The sequence below is a fragment of the Vicugna pacos genome, chromosome 14 (genome assembly GCF_048564905.1).
Source record: "Vicugna pacos chromosome 14, VicPac4, whole genome shotgun sequence".
NCBI classification, from domain to species: Eukaryota; Metazoa; Chordata; class Mammalia; order Artiodactyla; family Camelidae; genus Vicugna; species Vicugna pacos.
The window spans coordinates 21,371,861-21,394,446 of record NC_133000.1 but is presented as its reverse complement, the minus strand read 5'-3'; the positions used below and the strand labels follow the sequence as shown (position 1 = coordinate 21,394,446).

The following is a 22,586-nucleotide window of genomic DNA, read 5'->3' as shown; positions in this document are numbered from 1 at the left end:
CGAAGCATCCTGCCCAGACACCTCCAACCCCATTATGTTATAACTAGGATTCTTCTATGAATATTAAGAAAAGAAATTCTCTCTGAAATTCTTGAATTTTAGTGGGTTAAGAAGGGAGAAGGGAGCTATTTGTCTCTAAGACACATATTTTTATTTCCCACAATTCCAGTTAAAAGTCTTCACATTTTATATTGATGTAATACAGAAAAATTACTTCAACTTAAAACAGGAACATAGTATTTCCATAAGGGTAAATTTACTCCAAAGGATTTTGAGAATTCTAATTTTTTTCTTAGAGGGAGTGAATATTAATCTTTAAAATGAATATTCAACAACATAATTGTTACTGAAGTTATAATTCTGTGACTGTGATGAGAAAATATTGTCATGAAATTAACAACATGTAACAAAAGAAACATTACAGTTTCTTAATAAAGAAAATGGATTAATATGCAGATACGAAAGTTAGTATTCAGTAGAAGATAGAAGTATCACAGTTACTGGAAAAACATGAATTCTGACCAGTATAACTGAAAAAATTGCGCTCTACGCTGGAAATTGACACAACATTGTAAACCGACTATAACCCAATTAAAACAACAACAACAACAACAACAACATGAATTCTGACCAGGAAAAACAGGTATTACATTGTGAAATATTTAGTTAAGAAATGCTGTTTCTATAATTTAAGGGTCTTATCTCTATTTTCATTGGAAACTATATTTCACTTGAATTAGTAACATTTAACCAATGGTTATATGTAAATATGCAACATTCGTTCAACCTTGAAGGTGGGGAAGAAAACAGGATTCTCAAAAAGCAAAGAAACAGCCCTTTTAAACCACAGATTTTATAGACTCTCACATTTCAAGTAGATTTTCTAGCAAAAGGCACTCTTTTTTCAATCCACATAAATGATTCAAGACACCTGCATACATATGAAAAGCAAATTACTATTTCTCCCTTTTAGCGGCATTACTAAATAAGCCTCAGTGACTCAGAGAAAGATTTTATTTTCAGTATTCTAACACTGTCTCCCTCTGCTGTACCAAAAAAGGATTCAAAACTTTCACATTTCCCTTAAGATATAATTAAGTACAATTCTTTCCATTTGTTTCCTGTAAAACACAGCTTAAAAACTGGTAGTTTAACAAAGTAATATGTATTACTTTGGGTTAGGACAAGAAAAATAATCATTCTCCAGGAATACATCCTTCGAATCTAAATTCTTTAATCCAGAACTTAGAAAAACCCACACAAAGAATATTTAAGTAAAGTTCTGCTTTATGGAAGTAAATGTATTCCTTTTGGGCCAGGCTGAACAATTTAGTAACTTGTGAACTTGGGGAAACCACTTAAAAGTCCATAAGCCTCAGCTTCTTTTTACTTGTAAAACTAAGAATGAAAATATTAACACTCTACCAGCTTCAGAAGGCTGGTATCAGAATTCAATTTAAATCCATTCTCTGAACAATCACTCAGCACCAATTCACTACACACAGTGCACAGTGCTAGGGTTGACAAATTGAACAAATGGAAACTATTCATACTTGAAAATTATTCACCGCTTTTAAAGTTAACTGGGCATCCTGTACTTTATCCAGCAACCCTGCCTGGAGCACATAGAGAGACACAAATATGACATGCTTCCTATCCTCAAAAGACTTACTAAAAGCGAGGGAAATAAAACATATATAAACAAACTACTATACAGGGAAGGAAAGTGGTTATGTAGCATTTAAAAAAGGAGAAAGGGGCAAAAAAGGCAAATTGGGAATACAGTAAGAAGGGCTGGGGAATGGTCAGAATCAACAAGCACTCACAAAATTCAAAGGAGGATGAAGAGCAAGGTATGACAATGCTTAGTTTCATCCTCGATTCTAGCCACACAGAACTGTGTGTTCACCAAACACACTCTTCTTCCATTATACGAGGTGGCTCAGTAACACTGGTTTTAAAGTTATTCGCCACCTATTCACGCAAATCAGTTTACATTTAAATTACTTCCAAAAGACAGGCATTAACTAGAAAGATGCCAAACTCATAATTTTCTGACTTGATTCCCTCTAAAATCTGGCTATAGTTTTGTTCTTGATTACTTTACCCAGTATTATTTTATTAAACAAACTACACTGTGTGGATGGGGCCAGTAAGACTAAAATATTCCTAAAAATTATCCTTTTTCTCAATTCCTATTGTCCAAGCAACTGTTTCCTATCTCTGCCTCCTAAGTAAATAGTTTTGTACTCTGTACTCTTCAAATAGATAAATGGATGGACCATTTTTAGCTCGATGCAGAAGCTACTGCTTCTTTCCTTTGTACTTCCTGCTCTCCCCTCTGCAGATGTCCCCTTCTACCTGCGGGTCCAGCTACCACACTTCAGGACACAAGCCAACCCTGATTCTATGATAGGAAAATTCACACAATTAGACTCTATAGTTAAATAACATACTATGTCGTAGGGAATGCGTATAAAAAAGGTGTAGTATTGACACAACATTGTAAAATGATTATAAATCAATAAAAAATGTTAAAAAAAAAGGTGTAGTAATGGGGAAAAAAATCTATTTATATCATTCTTTTTTAAGATAACTCATTGTATTCATCATACATTCTTACAGATGAAAGGACTTCAGAGCTCACAGTCCATTTCATTTTTGACAATTTTGTCCTATAAATCATGTGTGACTAGTCTAAATTCACAGGGCAAGCAAAGAACCAGTCAGATTTTTCTGATTTTCAGTTCAGCATTTTTCCTACCAAATTACACTTCTACCTACTCCTACTACATCTTTTGATTGGTAGGTGATATATTCCCTGATTTTTAATTCTATTGCATGTTTTACTTCTTTTTGAAAATATAAAATCTAAAAGTTATAGTTACTCAAACTGTAATTTACATTATTCATTAACCCTCCCATAACAAAGTAATCTAAAATTCAGCTTAACTAAAAAACAGAAGAACAGATTCAGCAGTTCGTATTTTTACTGCATAAGGAAGTATAAGAGGAGTATTTGTACATCAACACAGGTCAAACTGACAAGTTCAAGTCATGAGACGCTGTCATCAAACGTTAAAAAAGACGCTGATCATTACATCTTCTGTGAAAATCTCTTTACTGAGAAGTATTACACCTATCTTAATAAGCATACAAACTCTGCTGAGGTTAAGCAGATTCTTATACTCCTTTGTCCTAGAATTTGAAGAGGTGGAAAAACTATTATCCAAAAATCACTGCTCTTATTTAAAGATATGTGGCTGAAAGGATCTATTAAGCTTATAATCACAGGGATAATTAGTTGACCAAGCTTTCTATATTTTGAAAAGATTACTACTGACAGTCCTTTTCCATTGTTTTACCTTTGTTGAAAGCACTTTAAATGTGCTCTGTTCCGGTATCACAGGATGAAGAAGTGTCAGCTTCAGATTGTAATCCTCTCCAGAAGGAAGTTTCACCACAGCAGACAACTAATGAACACAAAATTAGCAGCACTTCTTAAAAATTTATTTAACGAAGGGTAGAACACTTGAACTGAATCTTATTACAGAACTTCAATCTGCTGATTATTTTTAAAACATAACATGGAATATCAGACTTAAGAATCTCAAAATGATCCTTTTAAAAAAATTTGGTATCCTTCACATGAATTCTCATATACATAATTAAATAGCAGAACGGTGTATTTTTCATAACACATATTTAAGATTTAAATCTTAAGGAAACTCAAAAAAGTACAACAGCAAAATGATACAGTATGTAAAAAAAGAATTCATGTGTAAAGCATCTGGTTTTACCACAAACTCGCTTAAACATCTATCACCAGGCTTCCTACTACGTGCTAAGAAATCAAGTTACTAAAAGTCATACTCTTCTTATTTCACTGATTTCTGTTCTTACTTTTATAATTTCCTATCATATGTCTACTTTTGGTTTAAATCGCTATTCTTTCTTCTATCTTCCTCATATAAAGTACTAAAAAATTTGACTCCAAGCTTTCTTGAATGGTCATATATACGTTAAAATCTTAAAATTTCCTTCTAAACAACTGTATCAATCAAATTTTACTGAGCTGTATCATCATCATTATACTTTTAAAAATATTTCCCATTTCCATTTTTTCTTTGATGTTTGAGTTGAATGGTACTAATTAATTTACAGCCATATGACGTTCTTTTTATTTAAAGTTCTGTAGCTTATTTTTATCTTACATCTACTGATTTTTCATCTTTTAAATGTATCATCAGCAGTAAACTGAACAATAAACCAAATTTAAAGTCTAATGCCAGCATTTGTGATAGAATTTCAATATTTTTCTCCTCAAAGTGAAATTCACATGAATAAAATGTACTAAAGCCCTTAATCCAAAAAAAAAACATACTTATTTAATATGGTTAGCAAATTCTAAGATGTGTAAGTTACAACATGTAAGTAGACTTTTTTCATGAGGTTACCACACAAATGTAACCAAATCACATATCTTACTAATTATCTTTTATATCTATCAACCAAGTTCTGCTTTGAATTCCAAATTAAAAAAAAAAAGGACACAATGCATATTTAGCTATAGCCTGCAGGATACATATCCTTGTCTCAAAACTTAAAATGATTCAAATTAAAAAGCAATGCTTTAGATTTTCATCAGCATTTTCCACATTTTCTCAGGAAAACATGATATATAACTGATAGGCTGCTATAGATTATCTGCAACATATATTTATATTTACAAATAAAAGTATTTAATCTTAACAAAAAATAATTCAAAACTGTAATGACCTCTTTTTCTGAAAATTCCACATTTACATCATTCTTCTGAACATTCTTGATCATAAGTGTAATGATTACTTGAGATTCTGTTTGATACCAGTCATACCTATTAAAGAAAAAGAAAACTTAGAACTAATTTTCTTCAAGTTGTTGCTTCTTTGTTTTGTCAAGATAAAAACAATAATCTGATGAACAACAAGAGCTCCACCTTGAGGAACAAAATAGTAGAGCAGCTGCTGATTCTCAGAAACAATCTGATGTAACTAATTTCACGATCCGTACTAATGGAAGACAAAAGGCAAATGCCCCAAATCCCTCCAGTGGATTTAAATACTTACATGATTTTCTAGGTTCTGACATATCTCTAACACTGCTGTGCTTAAGCTGACATTAAAGATAAAATTTGAGGGAGGATATATATAGCTCAGTGGTAGAGTGTATGCTTAACATGCATGCTTAAGGTCCTAGTTTCAATTCCCAGCACCACCATTAGAAAAAAAAACCCCAACCAATCAATCAATAAACCTAGTTAACCCCCCCAAAAAAGATTTAAAAAAAAGAAAAAAATTTTTTAAAAGGTAAAATTTATTCTCAACAGGTTAACAGCTCCAATACACCATCAGTAGCTTTACACTCTCATTTCAACCTAATGCTGAGAAGTAAAACTTCTATCCCTATTTTACAAATGAAAACAGTGTAAGCTTAGAAGGGCGAAGCAATCGGCAAGTCAGGAGCAGGTGTTGTTACACTTCTCTGACCCCACACTCCAGGATCTCTTTACTGAAACTGGGGGGTAAACAGCCCTGCGCACAGGGAGCAGAAGTAAGTGAGCAAAAATTAAAATAACTGAACTCATTCTGCCAGACACAACATTGAATAGCGTCTTCTTTCAGTCTCAAAGTATGTGGAAAGATTAGTGTGGCTAGATATTCTAATTATGTGTATCTTTCCCTCTAAAAGCTCTAAAAATGTAGGAATCCTCACTTTCAAATTAGACCAGATTATAAACTCCATGACAGCAGATCTATGTATCTATACTGCAACTATTACATTGCCAGGACTAAGCACAGTGCCTGATACAGGGAATGCTTATTAAATCAATGTTGGATTATTTTATGCTCCAACACCCTAATTATTATTTAAGTTTATGTGTTCTATCCCTGCCACCAAACTAAAGTAGCTAGTTACTTGGAGAGTTATCCTGTATCTCCCCAGGAAGAACATGAATAAATTGTTTTAACATTTCCAAGCCACTTTAGGTAATTATGTCAAAAGCATCTCATCTTTAAGAGTCTCACAGTTTCCCTTTGAAATTCAGTGAGGATGCAAAGTTCAAGATCAATGCTTTTTCTTTCTGTTATAGTCCCAGGAATACAATGGCTAATGTACAACTATAAATAAAATCAAATACTTGCTAAATATTTATTCATGATTGTAAATGCTGCCCTCAGCAAGTGACTTTCAACTCATGCAGAATTATTCTATGAAAAATTTACTCCAACTATAAAAGGCAGGTAGACTTACAATTCTATCAAGTTTACTACTAATTTATTTACCTATGTACTAACAACAACTTAAATGGAAAAGGCTTTCCTTAATACATGGAAAGGTGACACAATATGGAAAAAGGTGAAACAAGTTTTAGATGGCAAGTGATTTATTTTAACCTTAATATGATCTCTAATCTAAATCAGTAAATGGCCTTATAATTAGTTTTTCAAGGCTATAACATTTTTTTAAAAGCTAAGAAATACTTAAATCACAAGTAAGGACCTGCTTACTATTAAATGACAAAGTTTTTTCCCTTGAGGCGTATTTACTAGGCATAATGAAAAAGAAACACTTACTTGACTTTTGACTGATGCGTCCTCTGGGAAGAAGACTGATTTTGACAAGTTGAAATAGAAAGATTTTTACAAGTTAGTTTAGTAACTATATGTTAAAAATGCATGCAGTATTAATTTACCCAGTGCTATGGTTACTTTGATATGAAATAACTACATGAAAACTTTCTACAAAGCATGTCATCCATAATTATTAAATAATACATATCTTCACAAAAATTAGAATAGTCAGCATTTAAAAATGTTTGAGTTTCAATTTCAAAAAGGTTTTTCTTTTAAAACAAAAGCATAAAAACACAGAAAATTTCCTGAAGATATGACTGGAAAAGGTTACACATAAAATGTTCTGTTTCAAGATTCTGTAACTCTCTAAACCGAAAATAACTAACATTTAAAAAACCATTTTTAAGAATGCAGTATAGCCGTTAACAATGGCATCAGACTGCTCTCGAACAACATACGAGGGAATATTTCCATGGTGTCTTCCTGATACAACTCTCTTACTCTGCTTATGGCCTTTCTGCAACAAACATTGCCCACTGCCCGATGAGAAAACGAAGTGACTCTCAACCAATCTATGCTTCTCTAAACTATAGGTGTGCCAGTTAAGACTATAAATCTAAAGAATTTGCCCTGGGTCACTGGTGGCCTCTAAGATACCCCTAAATGAAAGGAAAGAGATGGCATTTCGAGGAAAAATAGAAGTAAAACTGCCCTAGAGAGATAACGAACTGAGAAAAGGCTCATTCTGAGTCCTGTCTCAAATATATTCAGTAATAATATAATTAAGTTAAAACAAAGGATAAAAACTTCGGACTTACCACCTCGGACTGTGATCCTATTAAAAACATAAAAAGGAAACATTTTCAGATAACAGTATATGTACAGGCAAAGCTATATACATGACTTCTATGGCACAAACATACTGATTAAACAAACCAATTCTCCATATACACCTATTAAAAGAAAGTAGTTTAACTCTGCATCCTGGAGTCACTTTAGACACCTTAGTAATTTCTTACCGGTAATACCATTGTAAAACAAATCCACCCAAAACTCCCTTTCAACATACCAACTAGGCAAAAATCAAAACACCTTTGGAAATCTCAATCTAAGGGAACATGCATTACTTAAATTATAAGGTATAAAGTTCAAAACAAATTAGTTTAAATCAAAAAAAGTCAAATACTACTTCTTTTTAAATGGAAAGACCATGGGAAACTTGCATACTTACCATCCTGAGCTTCTTGACACCTTTTTATCCAGACAACGAAATCAGCATCTGCACCTAGAAAGAACAGACTGTAACGTCCCTCAACCGCACAACCCAACATATTCACTCAACAAATAATTACTGAATACCTACTATGTTCCAAACATTGTTTTAGGCACTGGGAATTCAGCAGTGAACTAGACAGACAAAAATACCTGTCCTAACAGATCTTATAGCAATCCTACTGTTACAGCTATTAATAATATTAGGTTTACTACTTAATCGTTCATCATGAAGCATTCTGATTTTTTAAAAATCAGTTTTAACCACAGTCAATCTTACTGGTTCCCAGATACAGACAGTCTACATTTTCCCTCACTCCTCTACTTTTAAAAGGGCTTCCTCTTGCACAACAAAATCAGACCTGAATCAGACTCCCAGTACACCATCAGCTAGGGTGGGGTCGAGGCCTGGTAATCAGCAACTGGGTTGAGGCCCAGAAGCTACCTGCCTGCTCTCCAATGAGCAACCCATCCTGCCTACTATTTTCCCAGCGGCTTTACTTGTTACCATGCCTTTCAATACCAATATCAAGAAGCATCTTTACACTTTGCAGAATTTTGTCGTATCTCCAAGTTTGACACTACAGATGGTGAACTATGTATTTACAGATAGCAATGTAAACATGTACATAAGCAAATTACTCATTTCTGAAGACTCAAAACATTGACAATTACCTACACAGTCGAAAGGTCTAATACAACGCTAAGAAAAATGATTAAAAGTGATCTAAATAAAAGTTTACTAATTCAAGCTAACTTCAGGTAACATTATTTTTTTAAAGATGTATAGAAATTTAGACTTTCTTAAAATGAAATTTTCTAATTCATTAATTTACAAACAAAACTCAACTATATAGGCCTTGATACACACATTCATTCTAATGGAGAACAATTATATCAAAATCTTAAACCAAGCTTCCTATTATACAAAGGGAAAAAAAAAAGTAATATTCTGAATTATAAATTTTTAACCCTGTCAAAATGGAAGCTGAAGAGTTTAATGTAAGTTTCTCTTGGAATTAAAAAACAAATCTGACTTTAAATTAAATATCCTCATCAGCAATTTTACCAAAGAGCAGACACCCCTCTTCTGAGGTTACCTCTGAAACAATTCTAGGATAAAAGTCAATGGCATTATAATAAAATATTACTCAAAGAAGGAATTTAGGCAGGGAACTTTCTGTTGCTCTAAAAAGATAGGAAAAAGGGCTCAGAAATCTAAGATAAAATGACTCATGTCTCATCAGGGTTTTTAAATATGTATCAAGGCTCTCGATAACTGGACTCTTCAGAATTTGCATGAAGTATAGACATGCTGGCTTAGAAACTGAATAGCCACATAACTTACATACCACACTTGGGATAACCAAGTCTGAGAATAACTCCTATGGCCTAGGTCTCTTCTTTCCTAATTTGCAGGTTCCATTTGCAAAGCTGGGTTTGTCACCCTTTCTCAAGTAAGCACACAGCAGAAAAGCAAATATTCAAAGCAGTATATATTTTAAAATACAGTCATACAATACTTTTGGTATGAGGGCTTCTCAACCTCAGCACTACTGACATTTTGGACCAGACACTTCCTTGTTGTAGGGGACGGTCCTGTGCACTGCAAGCATCCCTGGCCTCTACTCACTAGATGTCAGTAGTACATCCCCCCTCTCCCCACCAATCATGATCATCCAAAATCTCTGCAGACACTGCGAAATGTCCCCCATGGAGCAAAAGCATTCCCACTGCTTTAGGGAACTGTGGTAACATTCTATCATAAGATGAAGATAAAATGATTATATAGTCTATAATTACCAGAGATTACTTACAACCTTTTAGTATTTTGCAGATTTTTTGATACTCAGCTCTTACAATTTCTATATACTGCACAGAGACATCCATACTGCTGTGATAATTTTCATGTTTCTCTCAAAAAGATACTAGAAACTCACAATACTCTCAAAGCTCCATGTTTCTTCTATACCCTATCATACTTTACCCAGACTTACACTTCATGTCCCAATAAAAATCTGTGTTGTAAGCAATCTGAGTAATAACTTAAACAGACTTCTGAATGTAAGAGCAAGTTAAACTCTCACTTGTCCATTAGAAAAAAATAAAGCCACCCTAAGTACTTGGAGCACACTAAGTATTACACAGTTTTTTGCTTCTAATGATAAAGTTTAAATGCTAAGGAAAGGCCAATTTAATCAATTTTTAAGTAAACTCAAATTGTGCAATCAATACAAAATGTTATTAAGAGGAGGAAAAAAAGGTGTTGAGATTCTGTAATTAACTTGAGATTATGCTAACAAAATTCAGCTATGATACTTAAGACATACAAATATAACAGATTAGTTTACTAACAGATAACTCCAGTACTTACCATCTAATTTCTGTCCTTCTGTAAAAGTTTCTAGAGCAGCAGCATAGTTTTTTTCATGGTATTCACATATCCTGCATGAGCATATTAAAAACAAATACCACACACACATGAGATCATGAAAAACAACCTTCTTTCTAAATAAAAAAAAAAATCTAGTACTCTCTACTGTTACAAAAAAGAATTTAAGTATATGTTAATAAGCCAAGAGAGTCTCTACAGATGTTAAACTGTAACATCTAGTATAATTTCCATTAAAATCCCACTTTGGAACTCATTTCAGAAGGAATTTCTTGATTTTAATTGTATATATTTGCTTTTTTCAAAATAGTTATACTATGGAATTAAATTTCTGACTTAAAGGATAAACTCACACTTATCAACAGAAACAAGCTGGGATATAAAATACACAGATACAGAGTCTTCATGGCATTAAATGTAGCCTGCCCAGCTTGGCTGAGGAATACATGTTCTCTAGTCAGTTCAATACAGTAAATTCCAAACGATGAAACAAAAAAGGGACCTGAAATGCATCAGTTTCATCTATACCTTGCAGTCACTTTAATCATCACTGCTTTAAACATACTAAGTATATACCTCCTATCACACACTGTAGTTACTACAGAAGTATAAAATATATTAAAATGGAATTCTATCTCAGCTACAAAATGTACCAAAATAGAATTATTATTTATATAAAGCTGACAATTAATTCACTCAACAAACTAAACACCTACTATCCACAGTCCAGACCCCACAAGAGCAGTTACTGCATACCCCTTTCTCAGCATAGCAGTGGAACTATTTGGATTAAGCTCAAGAGATTTCTTTGCATCAGCAACAGCATCTGTATATGAAAAAAAAAAAGTGTTTTTTAGTCAGTTACTTATGGATTCCAACAAGTATTACACGCAAAATTTGAGTCAATCTTAGATTAAGCTTCCAAGCTGGTGAAATGGACAAATGATTTTAAATTAAGAAAATCTATACAACTGAAGTAAACATTACCTTCATACCTTCCTAATGACATAGTATTTAGCTTCCTTCTTAGAGCTCTTCAGACAACAAATAAAGCTCTGCATCATAAAGTTCATCTTTTCTCATTAACATCATTTATGTAATTTGACTCAAGGTATTTAATTTTTCCCTGTTCAGATTACCTATCCAGAATAATTTAAATTACAGAAGTAATATAGAAATACATTCTTTTTGTAAAAAAAAAAATACAAACAAGGGAATTTTCAATACTCTCTAAAACAGTAAATGTGATGCTATTCTTTGTCAACATATCCAACAACCATGAACTAAATCTGTATAAATTCTACACCCACTAAAAAAAGGACACCCATAAAATTTAAATGGGTGATGCTCAACATGATGTTTGTCACATTTCAGCTACTTTCCCTTGTATGAAAGACCAAGTTAAAAATCCTGGAAGATGATCTTTATTTTATTCAATTCATTGTATCTTGAGCAAAATTTGTAAATAACTTAGAAAGTAGGGACAATATACTTTGTAAGAAAAGTTACCAGGGTAATTCCCAAGAAGAATGTGACAATAAGCTCTTTGACAGTAATACTGTGCATCATCTGGTTTCTGTTCCAAAGCCTTAGTCAGCTCCTACAAATACAAACATGCCGAGTATCAATAAACACTACTCAAAAGCCATTGAATTCTAATTAAACATGATTTTAAATCAAATAACCTAGTATCATAAGCTATTTGGAAGATCTAACAGGGAAACAAGCTTGGAGCTTTTCTTTCCAAGATGATCAATATCCCCCCCTTCTCCTCCCTTTTCCCCTCAAAAGCCCACAATCTAATGTAATATTTATGTAAAGTACTTAGCAGTTCCTGGCCTACAGCAGGAACTCAATAAATGGTAATCATCATCACCTCATTTATTCTGAAGTTTAGTTGAAATATTATACACTAACCATCACTGATTTTTCTCCTTCTAATTTGGAGAAGGTTCAAAGATCATGCAGAATTTGAGGTGCCTAGAAAATGTGAAGCTGTCCAATTAAAAAGAAAAAACAACTGGAAGTTAAATTTAGAGCTCAGGGAGGTTAATGGAACCAATAAGTACATAATCAAGCTTACATGGCCCTCTCCTCTCCTTCGTCAATGGCCTAAGAAACTACAACATTCTGTCAAAAGCCAGATACAATACCTCAGAGTTAACAAGTGTCAACTGATCAAGAGTTAACAGAGAGATCAAAACTTCTGCCACTCTAGGCAGTCACAGTATGTAAGTGGTAGCTAGAAAAATAATGATGCAAGAAGAGAGAGCACGATTAGTGAGGCTAAGGACAAATGCAGGCAAGCAGGAAGGCTTTGATTCCCACCCACTGCCCACACACGCTAAGGATTTGGTAGTTTTCTTAACAGGTAAAATTACTTCAATAGTCACATGTGTGTCATTGACTTCACTTGAATCTCATAGTGTGGTTCTCACAAAGCAATACTATACACTTAGTAATCATATGCCTAAAATCCATTATACTTAAAATCCAAACCACTTTTTACCATCTTCTGCCCTGTCACCAAGATCTAATGAAAATCAGATGCCAGAGATGGATTCAAGTACAGGTCTGTCAGACTCCAAATCGAATTTTAACTGCTACACTGCCTCGTTGTAAAATTTCTTTACTCCAAGTTTCTTTCACACACCACCTAATATTTGTATTAATACAATGGTATCTAATATTTTGAAATTCCCAAGCTAAAAAAACCATCTTGCACTAAACTTTCAATTTTGAAAACATCTGATAGCTTCTTACGTATATTCACATATATCTTAAAACCAAATTTCCAGTATCTCCTCAGTAAAAACAGGTATATTATGGGTTTAAAAGGCTGTTATAGATTATAATACTATCTTGATCATCAATTCAAAAAGTATTTTTAAAAGCATATTATGGAACAAACATAGGCCAGACACTGGCGGTTCAAAGATGAATAAAATATTCCTTAAAGACTCAGGAATAAACTTCGGAATTTCAAACAACCAACTTGCAAATAACCTTTGAAAACACAAACCAACTGCTGATTAAGGAGAACCAGTTATGGTGATTCAGTTAAATAAACTAAGCAACTGACTTATTAGGCTGCTAATAAAAAGTTACCCAAAAACCACTCAAAACAAACTGACACATCAACGTGTAAGTCATGAATAGAACAAAATAATGAATTTATTTTGAATGAAGAATATACAACATAATAAAAAAAAAAGGGAAGTTAATTATTTGTGGCTGTCTTGACTACATCTGATTTGTGGTATGTTTTCAGCATTCTACTGTTTCTGGGACAACAGATGCTGGCTGCTAGAGGACAAAGGGACTAAAGGGAGGTATCTCAAAAGGCAAGGACTTCAGTGCCAACATTTGAATCATAGCAGCAAAAAAGCTATTTACTGCAAACTTACACAGAACATATCCAAAGATATAGTACTTCTCACATAAAATGAGTTGTGTTAGAGTCAAGCAATTTATAGTTCTCAGAAGTCAAGAAACCTGATGAACTGTAAAATATAATTGCACTGAAATCTTTACCAAGATAATGGTAAAGGAAGTACTCTGATAACAGAACAAAAGGGGGGAGACTCCTTTTTAAGGCATTAAAATCATCTAAGACTTGGATTTTAGAAAATTAATTTCCAAATTTTTTTAAGTTCTAGGCTCTTTTAAAATGCTTCCTAAAAATGGTAACTTGTTAAGATTAAAAGCAAAAGCAGACCGCTCAGGCTGACCTAATGTCTGAAGGCCTTTAGATCTGGGTATCTCAACCTGACTCCACTTTCCATTTTCCTCTAGCCACAGCTAATCCCCAGTCATGGGTAAGTAAGAATATCAAGCCATCTCCCTTCCTGAACTACCAAGCACTGCCAGAGAAAAACCACATAACCATGCAGAACTGGTACGTTTTATGCTAACCAGCTCCACTCTCAAGAAAGCTATCCATGGCCAACTACTTCAAAGTCAGCTCCCAAACCTTTAATTATATCCTACACTCCCAATCCTCCTCCAGAAGATGACTTTGATGCCTTGGACCCAGAGATTTGTCACTTCTAAACTCTAAACCTTGAGTAAGTTAATCTCTTTAGCTTCAGCCTCCCTGTTAGTAAAATACACCTCAGTTGTTCCAAGAATTATCGTAGGAGTGATTTAACACATCTGAGTGCCTGCCACATCCCAGGGACTACACTGAGAACACAGTGATAAACAGATACACAAAACCCCTGCTCTCTTGAAGCTTACACTGGGGCCCAATTCAGACAGGGTAGTCAGAGAAGACAGCTTCCTTGAAAAGGTGACAATTCAGATGAAATCTAAAATGATGAACACTTCCAAGCAAAACAAGAGATAGGTCAACAGAGAGTACATTTTAGGCAAAAGTCCAAAGGCCCTGCACCAGGATTGAGCTCGACATGTCTCAGTAACAGAAAGAGAGCCAGTATGGCTAGAATCTAGAAAGCAAAGAATCTACAAGATGCCTACCTCAGGGGCCTCACCTTTGTACCTTACATTACTTATCTGCATAATGACCCTTCAAGTGATCCTAGTTAGTCCCATTTTTCAGACAGGAAACCTGATCCAGAAGAATGATACTAGAAACTCTTACACAACTGTCCTGAAACCAGGACATGGACCCAAGCAGTCTGATTTCAGCGCCCATGCTCTTAACCACCACTCATACTGGGCCTCAAAAGACTCTCATAATCCACATGTATGTTTTCTCTGTCTACTACATTAAGACTTCCTCTCTAAAGTTTTTATGACTTCCCCCATTAGTCTCTACTCTGCTGTGTTCTTTAGTGTACTTTATACACCATTCCACTACAGTATTTGTATTTTAATGATCTGTTGACTTGTCTGTCTCTTCTCTAGACTGCAAACTCCCTCACTGCAATGTTTTACCTCTGGATCACTAGCTCCCAGTACAGATTTGCCATTAATGTACATTGTTTACTGAATGAAAGATGTAATCAACTTGATATCAACATTTTCTCTTTATTCCTAGATGGAATATAGAGACTTATATAAAAGACATATAAAAATGTGACATTTTAACTGATGTAATACCAAGTGACCTCAATTTCAAAACAGCTACTATAAAACCAGACCCTGGGAAAACCTAGGGAGAAACAGACACTTCTCAAGATTCTGCACTACTCATTATTACCAATTATTTAGTAATTAACATTTACCTGTTTACCTCTGTGAGAAAGTCATCTCAAATTTTAAAAAGAACATTTCCTCTTAATACAGGCTGGTCCTTATCATGATCATTCTCCTCACTCCCAGTCTTTGATTCAGGTCTACAGCAGGTCCCAAGAATCTGCATTTCTAACAAATTTCCAGGTGCTGCTGCTACAGCTGGTCTGGGCATCACACTTCTGAAAACCACTGTCCTAAAGCACTAGACTAAGAGTCAGGAAACACATGTCCTGAGGCCCCTATTCTGCCTCTAACAGCTGTATACATCTCTATGACAAATCATTTGGATTTCTTTGGGTCTGTTTTTCTATTCTGTAAAATAGAAGGGTAAAAGTACTGGTCTGGTGGGGAAGGGTATAGCTCAAGTGGTAGAGTGCATGCTTGGCATGCACGAGGTCCTGGGTTCAATCACCAGTACCTCCTCTAAAAATAAATAATAAACCTAATCACCCCACTCTCCCTCCTCCGCCAAAAGAAGTACTGGTCTACAGGAGTCATATGTACTATTAGAAAATCCAGGGTGGGGCCTAAGAACTCACATTTTTAATGAGTTCTGAAGTGATGCTGATGCTGCTGGTCCAAGAGCCACACTTAAAGGACGAGTATACTAAAACTAACCACACGCCTACACTGTGCAATTCCACACCTAGAAAGAAAAACAAATGCACTCCCAAAGGAAAGAAAATGCACATGTTCACCAATATACATATACGAGAAAATTCACAGTGATTTTATTGATACTAGCTAACAGTTGGAAATATCCCAAATGTCCACTGTTAGAACAGATACATTGTGCTATATTTACACAGTGGAATACTACACAGCAATGAAAAAGAATTATCACTTCACACAATTTATGGATGTATCTCACATAATGTTTAAAGCACGACAGTCTATGTGAGTACCTAGTGTATGATACTGTTTATATAAAGTCCAAGAACAAACAAAACTAACTGATGTACTGATGGAGTTCAGAACAGGATTATCTGGTGGGTAAGGGGAATACTGACTAGGAAGAAGCCTGAGAAAGCCTTGAGGATGGAAGTATTCCATATTTTAATGGGTGTTATATATACATGTAAAGCTTAAAGTTCATCAGCTGCGGAATTGTGTTACATATCACACTTCAATAAATAATTATAAAAGTAAAATGAGATGTAAAGTGAAAACAAATGCATTACATTAACATCCTTTAAAAGCAATTATTATGTAAACTGGATTTCCAAAGGAGGCATAGGGCTTAAGAGAACCATGACTAACATACATTCTGAAAATTAACAGCTATCTAGCTGACACAAGGAATTGTGGAGAAAAATTCTCAGCGCATCCTGTAACATTATTCTAATACTGATTCCCAAAAGCATCACTAGGAGACACTACAGCACAACTGAGTAATCAACCACTTAATCTGAAGGCCTTCATATCCAGACCCAAAAAACATACTCCATCCTGAAAGGCCCTAAGGGACCTAGGCCCTGGTCTCCCCCCATCTCATCTTTTACTCTTTTACCCTACTCTAGCCAAATGGGCTTTCTTGCTGCTCCTCGTGTAGGTCGACTTCATTTCTACCTCAGATCTTGATCCTAGCTCCTCTTCCTGCATGAAATCAACTTTCCTCAGAGCTTCCGAGCTCATTCCCTCATGCCTCTGCTCAAATGTCACCTCCTCCAAGAGACTCTACTGACCATGTGGCAGATTTCTTTCAGAAGTCACAGCTAGGAAAAAGGTTCTCTTGCTCCGAGTTGCTAACCTTACCTGTGTTAGATTATAACAATGAAACAAGGTTCCTCTTTTTTATGCTTCAAAGCAAGAAACCCCTGGCTAAATTTTTTGATCCGCTGCATCATGGATTCTTAGTTTGGGCTCTTTTTATTACTTAATTATTTTTGCTTTCCTTTATAGCTTTACAGCCTTTCCTTGCACACAAAGTAACTTGTAAGTAAGGTGAATAGAAAAATAAGACTTTAAACCATAGCAATCAATGCCTTGCACACAGCAACTCCCAGGAAATTGTTTTGAGCCATAAACAAATGAATAATGAATGGTGACAGGACATCTGGAAATTTTCAGGCATACACGGGAAAAGGTTTTTGTCCCAATAGTGTGAGTTCACACTGGCACTCAGCACAGAGCCTGGCACATAAAAATGGCAAGGATGACTGTCAAAAGAAAAACCAAATTAACAAACATCAAGCCTAGATTTCACTTTTTGTTCTAGCCACAAATGCCATTTAAAACAAACAAAACCAACCAACCCTTTCAGGCCAACTATGAATGTCATCTATATCCTCGAGAGAGGTTTTACTACGGAGTTGCAAAGATGCAGGAACGGTCTAAGAGTGGGAGGGGGCAAGAACAGGGGTCTGGCCTAACGGGGCCGCCGTGGGACAGAGCAAAGGAGAGGCGGAAGCTGTCAATATTAGGGCTGAGACACAGGAAAAGCAGCAGCCCGGGTCCTAAGACAGCCTAGGAAGAGGCGGGGTCGGCCTGAAGCCGCGGCGGCCGCGTTCCCCAAAGGAGAGTGAAGGAGGCTGGACGGGCTTGCTCACCTCTAACGCCGCCTGGGGGTCCTCGTCGATCAGAGCATCTGAGAAGCTCCAGAAAAACCTGCCGGGGAAACAACGACTTCAGCAGAGCTCACTAACCCAGGAAAGTGGGGGGCGGGGGCAGATACAAATAAATACCAAAGAGAAAGGGAAAACACGCACCTCTGGGCTGTCGCAGGCCCCGCTGCAGCCGCCGCCATCCCTAATAGTCACTGCTACCGCTGCTGGAGCTGCTCCTTCCGAGGTTACCAGCTCTGCCGCCGCCCAAGAGGGAAACTTCTGGAGAAACACCAACCGAGCTTTCGTCCTAAGTAGCCAACGAGCAGCTACGCAGCGTGCAGCGGGGGGAGGGGAAGCGAAGCGCGGGCGCGGGGCGGGCTGGGACCGTGGAGGACACAGTCTCCCGGCCCGCCCCCTGGCCCTTGACCGGCGCTCGCAGGCCCCGCCCCCCGCAGCCATGGTTACGGAGGCCGCGGTGGTTCATGCTCGCCCTCCCCCTGTGCGCGCCCGCGCTTCAGGAGTGATAGCTCGAAAGGACCTTGGTACCGTCCTGTTACCCTCAGGAACGTGTGGCGTTTGGGGACATTTGTATGTCTGTTAATGACACAAGGCACATCGAGCTCCAGTTTCCCTACGGCTGTCATCATGGCTCCCGGAGGCAGCCAAGCCTTTCGTGGCCCGTGCCGTCATTCGCGGCTACATGTTCTTTTCCGGAAGCCATTTCCGGATGGCGCGTCGATGCCGGGATCTTGGTGCTGGGAAACCTAAGGGTCTCAGACTCACCGGAAGTCGTTCTGTCTTTGCAGAGACTACACTGGAGGAACACTTTTGGTTCCGGTGCGGCTATTCTGTTCCGTTCCCCAGAACTCCCCAGGCCCAGGCTTTCTTCCTAGTTGGCTTCACAGACTGAGAGGAAAGACGTGCTCCATCAGACGGCACTGAAGGGTGGAAGGTGGCCTGAAGCTGTCTGAGTGCTGCTTTACTTTACCTGGGCGGTGGAAAGTAAAGCACCCTTTGATCTGTGCAATTCAGATAGCAGAAGCTTCCAGCAAGTTCCACGGGATGGAGAGTGGGGGAAACAGGAAGGACAGGGAGTGAGCAGCTGTCAGTAGAGATAAACAAGTAACAGAACTTGAGTGTCTGCTACATCCAAAATCTAAACTTGAGTCCTGGGATTCAGTGGTGTTAATGCCCTCCAGAAATTCAAGCCAATTTTGTTGAAAGTGCTAAAATGAAAATAGGACTAGTCAAGAAGGGACACTTAGCTGAATGTAGGTTACAGGGATGGAATTCTCAAATGTGTTGTACCTGCTTCTCAGTCTCGAAGATGGATTAGAACCAGTGAAGGAAATGGAAAAGACAATTCAGGCATAAAATAGGACTAATGTTAGTGATAATGTGAACTCTAGAATTGGTAGAGCCAAAATTCAAGCTAGAAGCAGACTGAGTGGAGAGATAGATAAATACCAGGTCATAAAGGGCTAGGTGAGGTCAGCTGAGAAGTTTGGATGTGATACTCTAAATGATGCTAACCCGTTAATAGGATTTTTACTCAAAAAAAGGCAATAACGGTCAAATTTATAATTTTAAATGTTACTCTCTCTGTGCTATGGAAGAATGATTAAAGGGAAAAGAACAGTTTTTAGGAGACAACTGCTGTATTACAGGCCAAAGTGACTCTTAAATAGGTCAGTGATTGTAGCGATGGAGAGGGAGGTAAGAATTACAGAAATAATAGAGATAAAACTGAGTTTGCTGATCTTTTATGATCAGTGATTTTGTATCATAAATAAGACTTTGCCTACTCCAAAGCCGTGGAGATAGTCCCCTGTGTTTTCTTCTAGATGCTTTACTATTTTACCTTTCACATTCAGGCCTATGAGTTATCTCAAATTAATTTTTATGAAATGTATGAAATTGGGATCAAGGTTCATTCCACCCTCCCCATATTAATATCCAATTGACCCAGCCCTACTTACTGAAAAGACTCATTAGCCATTTCTCTCACTAAATTCTTATGGCACCTTTGATGTACCCACATATATGAGTGTGGTCTTTCCAGGTTTTCCATTGGTCTGTCTAATCTTGTAGCACACTATCTTAATTAATGTAGCCTTATAATGAGTCTTTTTTTTAAATTGAAGTATAGTTGATTTACAATGTTATGTTAGTTTCAGGTGTACAGCAAAGTGATTCAGATATATATCTATATCTATATTACATATACACACACACACATTTACATGTATATTCTTTTTCAGATTTTTGTCCTTTATAGGTTACTACAAGATATTGAATGTAGTTCCCTGTTCTATACAGTAGCTCCTTATTGTTTATCTATTTTATGTAAAGTAGTTTGTATCTGTTAATCCCAAATCCTAATTTATCCCTCCCCTGCTTTCCACTTTGGTAACCATTAGTTTGTTTTTAGTGTCTGTGGGTCTATTTCTGTTTGTAAATAAATTCATTTGTATCATTTTAGATTTCACATGTAAGTGATATCATATGCTATTTGACTTAACTTCACTTAGTATGATAATTTCTGGGTCCATCCATGTTTCTGCAAATGGCATCATTTCATTTTTTTGTGGCTGAGTAGTAGTATTCCATTGTGTGTATATATGTGTGTGTATGTATGTATATTTAATATATATCACATAATCTTTATCCATTCATCTGTCAGTGGTCATTTAGGTTGCTTCACTTCCATGTCCTGGCTATTGTAAATAGTGGTGCTATGAACATTGGGGTGTATGTATCTTTTCAACAGAGTTTTCATTTTTTCCATGTTTATGCCCTGGAGTGGGATTGCTGGGTCATATAGTAAGTCTATTTTTAGATTTTTAAGGAATCTCCGTACTGTTCTCCATAGTGGCTGCACTTACAGTCCCACCAATAATGTAGGAGGGTTTCTTTTTCTCCACACCCTCTCCAGCATTTATTATTTGTAGACTTTTTGTTGAAGGCCATTCTGATTGCTGTGAGATGATACCTCACTGTAGTTTTGATTTGCATTTCTCTAATAATTAGCAATGTTGAACATCTTTTCATGTACTTGTTAGCCATCTGTATGTCTTCTTTGAAGGAATGTGTGTTTAGGTCTTCTGCCCATTTTTTGATTGAGTTTTCTTATTTTTGATATTGAGCTATGTGAGCTGTTTGTGTATTTTGGAAGTTAAGCCCTTGTTAAGCTGTCAAAAGACCGTAAGCTGTCTTTTTGTTTTGTTTATGATTTCCTTTGCTGTGCAAAACCTTGTAGATTTAATTAGGTTCCAGTTTTTAATTTTTGCCTCTATTTCCATTACTCAAGAAGATAAATCCAAAAAAAAATTCTGTGATTTATGTCAAAGAGTATTCTGCCTATGTTTCCCTATAGGAATTTTAGTGTCCGGTCTTACATTTAGGGCTTTAGTCCATTTTCAGTTTATTTTTGCAAATGATATTAGAGAATGTTCTAATTTCATTGTTTTACATGTAGCTGTCTGGTTTTCCCAGCACCACTTATTGACAAGATTAGCTTTTCTCCATCATCTGTTCTTACCTCTTTTGTCGTAGAGTAATTGATCATATGTGCATGTGCATAGGTTTGTTTCTGGGCTTTCTGTACTGTTGCACTGATCTGTGTGTCTGTTTTTGTGCCAGTACCTATAATAAGTCTTGAAATCTATAGCTTTTTCTTTAAGATTGCCTTGGCTAGTAAAAGTCCTTTGTATTTGCTTTACTTTGTAAAATTTATTTCCATTTATTTATAAATTTTAGAATGAGCATGTCAATTTCAAAACAAAACAAAACAAAACACCCTGCAGGGATTTTCACTAGGCTTACATTGGATCCATTATAGGTCAATCTGTTTGGAGAAAACTGACACAGTAATAGTGATTCCTCCAATCCATGAATATAATACACTGCTCCATTTACTTAAGTGGTCTTTAATTTCTCTCAGCCATGTTTTGTAGGTTACAGTGTAGAGGTCTTACATATCTTTCATTAGATTTATTCTTGAGTATTTTTTATGCTATTTTGTATCATTGAAAAGTTGTAATATTCTACTTAGCTGTTGCTAGTATATCGAAACCCTACTGATTTTTACATGCTGACCTTTTATCTAATCATCTTGCTAAGTTCCCTTATTATTTCTAATACTTGGTAAATTCTTTTAGAATTTCTATGATCACAGTCTTGGCATCTGTTAATAAAGATGGTTTAATGTCTTCCTATGCAATCATTATACCTTTTGTTTTTCTTACTGTTGTCACTGGCTAGGATGTCTACTGTAGTGTTGAATAGAAGTAGTGATGTCTTGGTTTTAACATCAACAGTAAAGCATTCAATATTAAATGCTTTCCTGCCTTTATTGAAATGTCCATTTGTTTTTTTCTCTACTATGTTAATGTGAATTACATTGATTGATTTTCAGATGTTCTCTGAAAGGGCAGTATGCATATGAAAAAAGCTCTACATCAATAGCTCTATTGAGGACCATAAAATGTACTTTGGTACTAAGCACTCCCACCAAAATAGTTAAAATTAAAAGGACTTCCAGTGCCAAGCATTGGCAAG

General features: G+C 36.0%; 1 protein-coding gene across 1 annotated transcript in view; it reads right to left on the bottom strand.

Annotated features, from left to right (window-relative positions):
- The window catches only part of SUGT1 (SGT1 homolog, MIS12 kinetochore complex assembly cochaperone), a 37,439-nt gene extending 19,005 nt beyond the window's left edge, over positions 1–18,434 (bottom strand). Inside the window, exons 1-10 of the mRNA XM_006215567.4 lie at positions 18,189–18,434; positions 18,030–18,087; positions 11,791–11,881; positions 11,038–11,107; positions 10,264–10,334; positions 7,849–7,902; positions 7,436–7,452; positions 6,618–6,652; positions 4,780–4,876; positions 3,366–3,473 (exon numbers count right to left, since the gene is read on the bottom strand). Of these exons, the coding sequence (XP_006215629.2) occupies positions 3,366–3,473; positions 4,780–4,876; positions 6,618–6,652; positions 7,436–7,452; positions 7,849–7,902; positions 10,264–10,334; positions 11,038–11,107; positions 11,791–11,881; positions 18,030–18,087; positions 18,189–18,226 (639 nt within the window). The 5' untranslated portion in view covers positions 18,227–18,434. The remainder of the gene's footprint in view (positions 1–3,365; positions 3,474–4,779; positions 4,877–6,617; positions 6,653–7,435; positions 7,453–7,848; positions 7,903–10,263; positions 10,335–11,037; positions 11,108–11,790; positions 11,882–18,029; positions 18,088–18,188) is intronic.
- Positions 18,435–22,586: the final 4,152 nt, after the last annotated feature.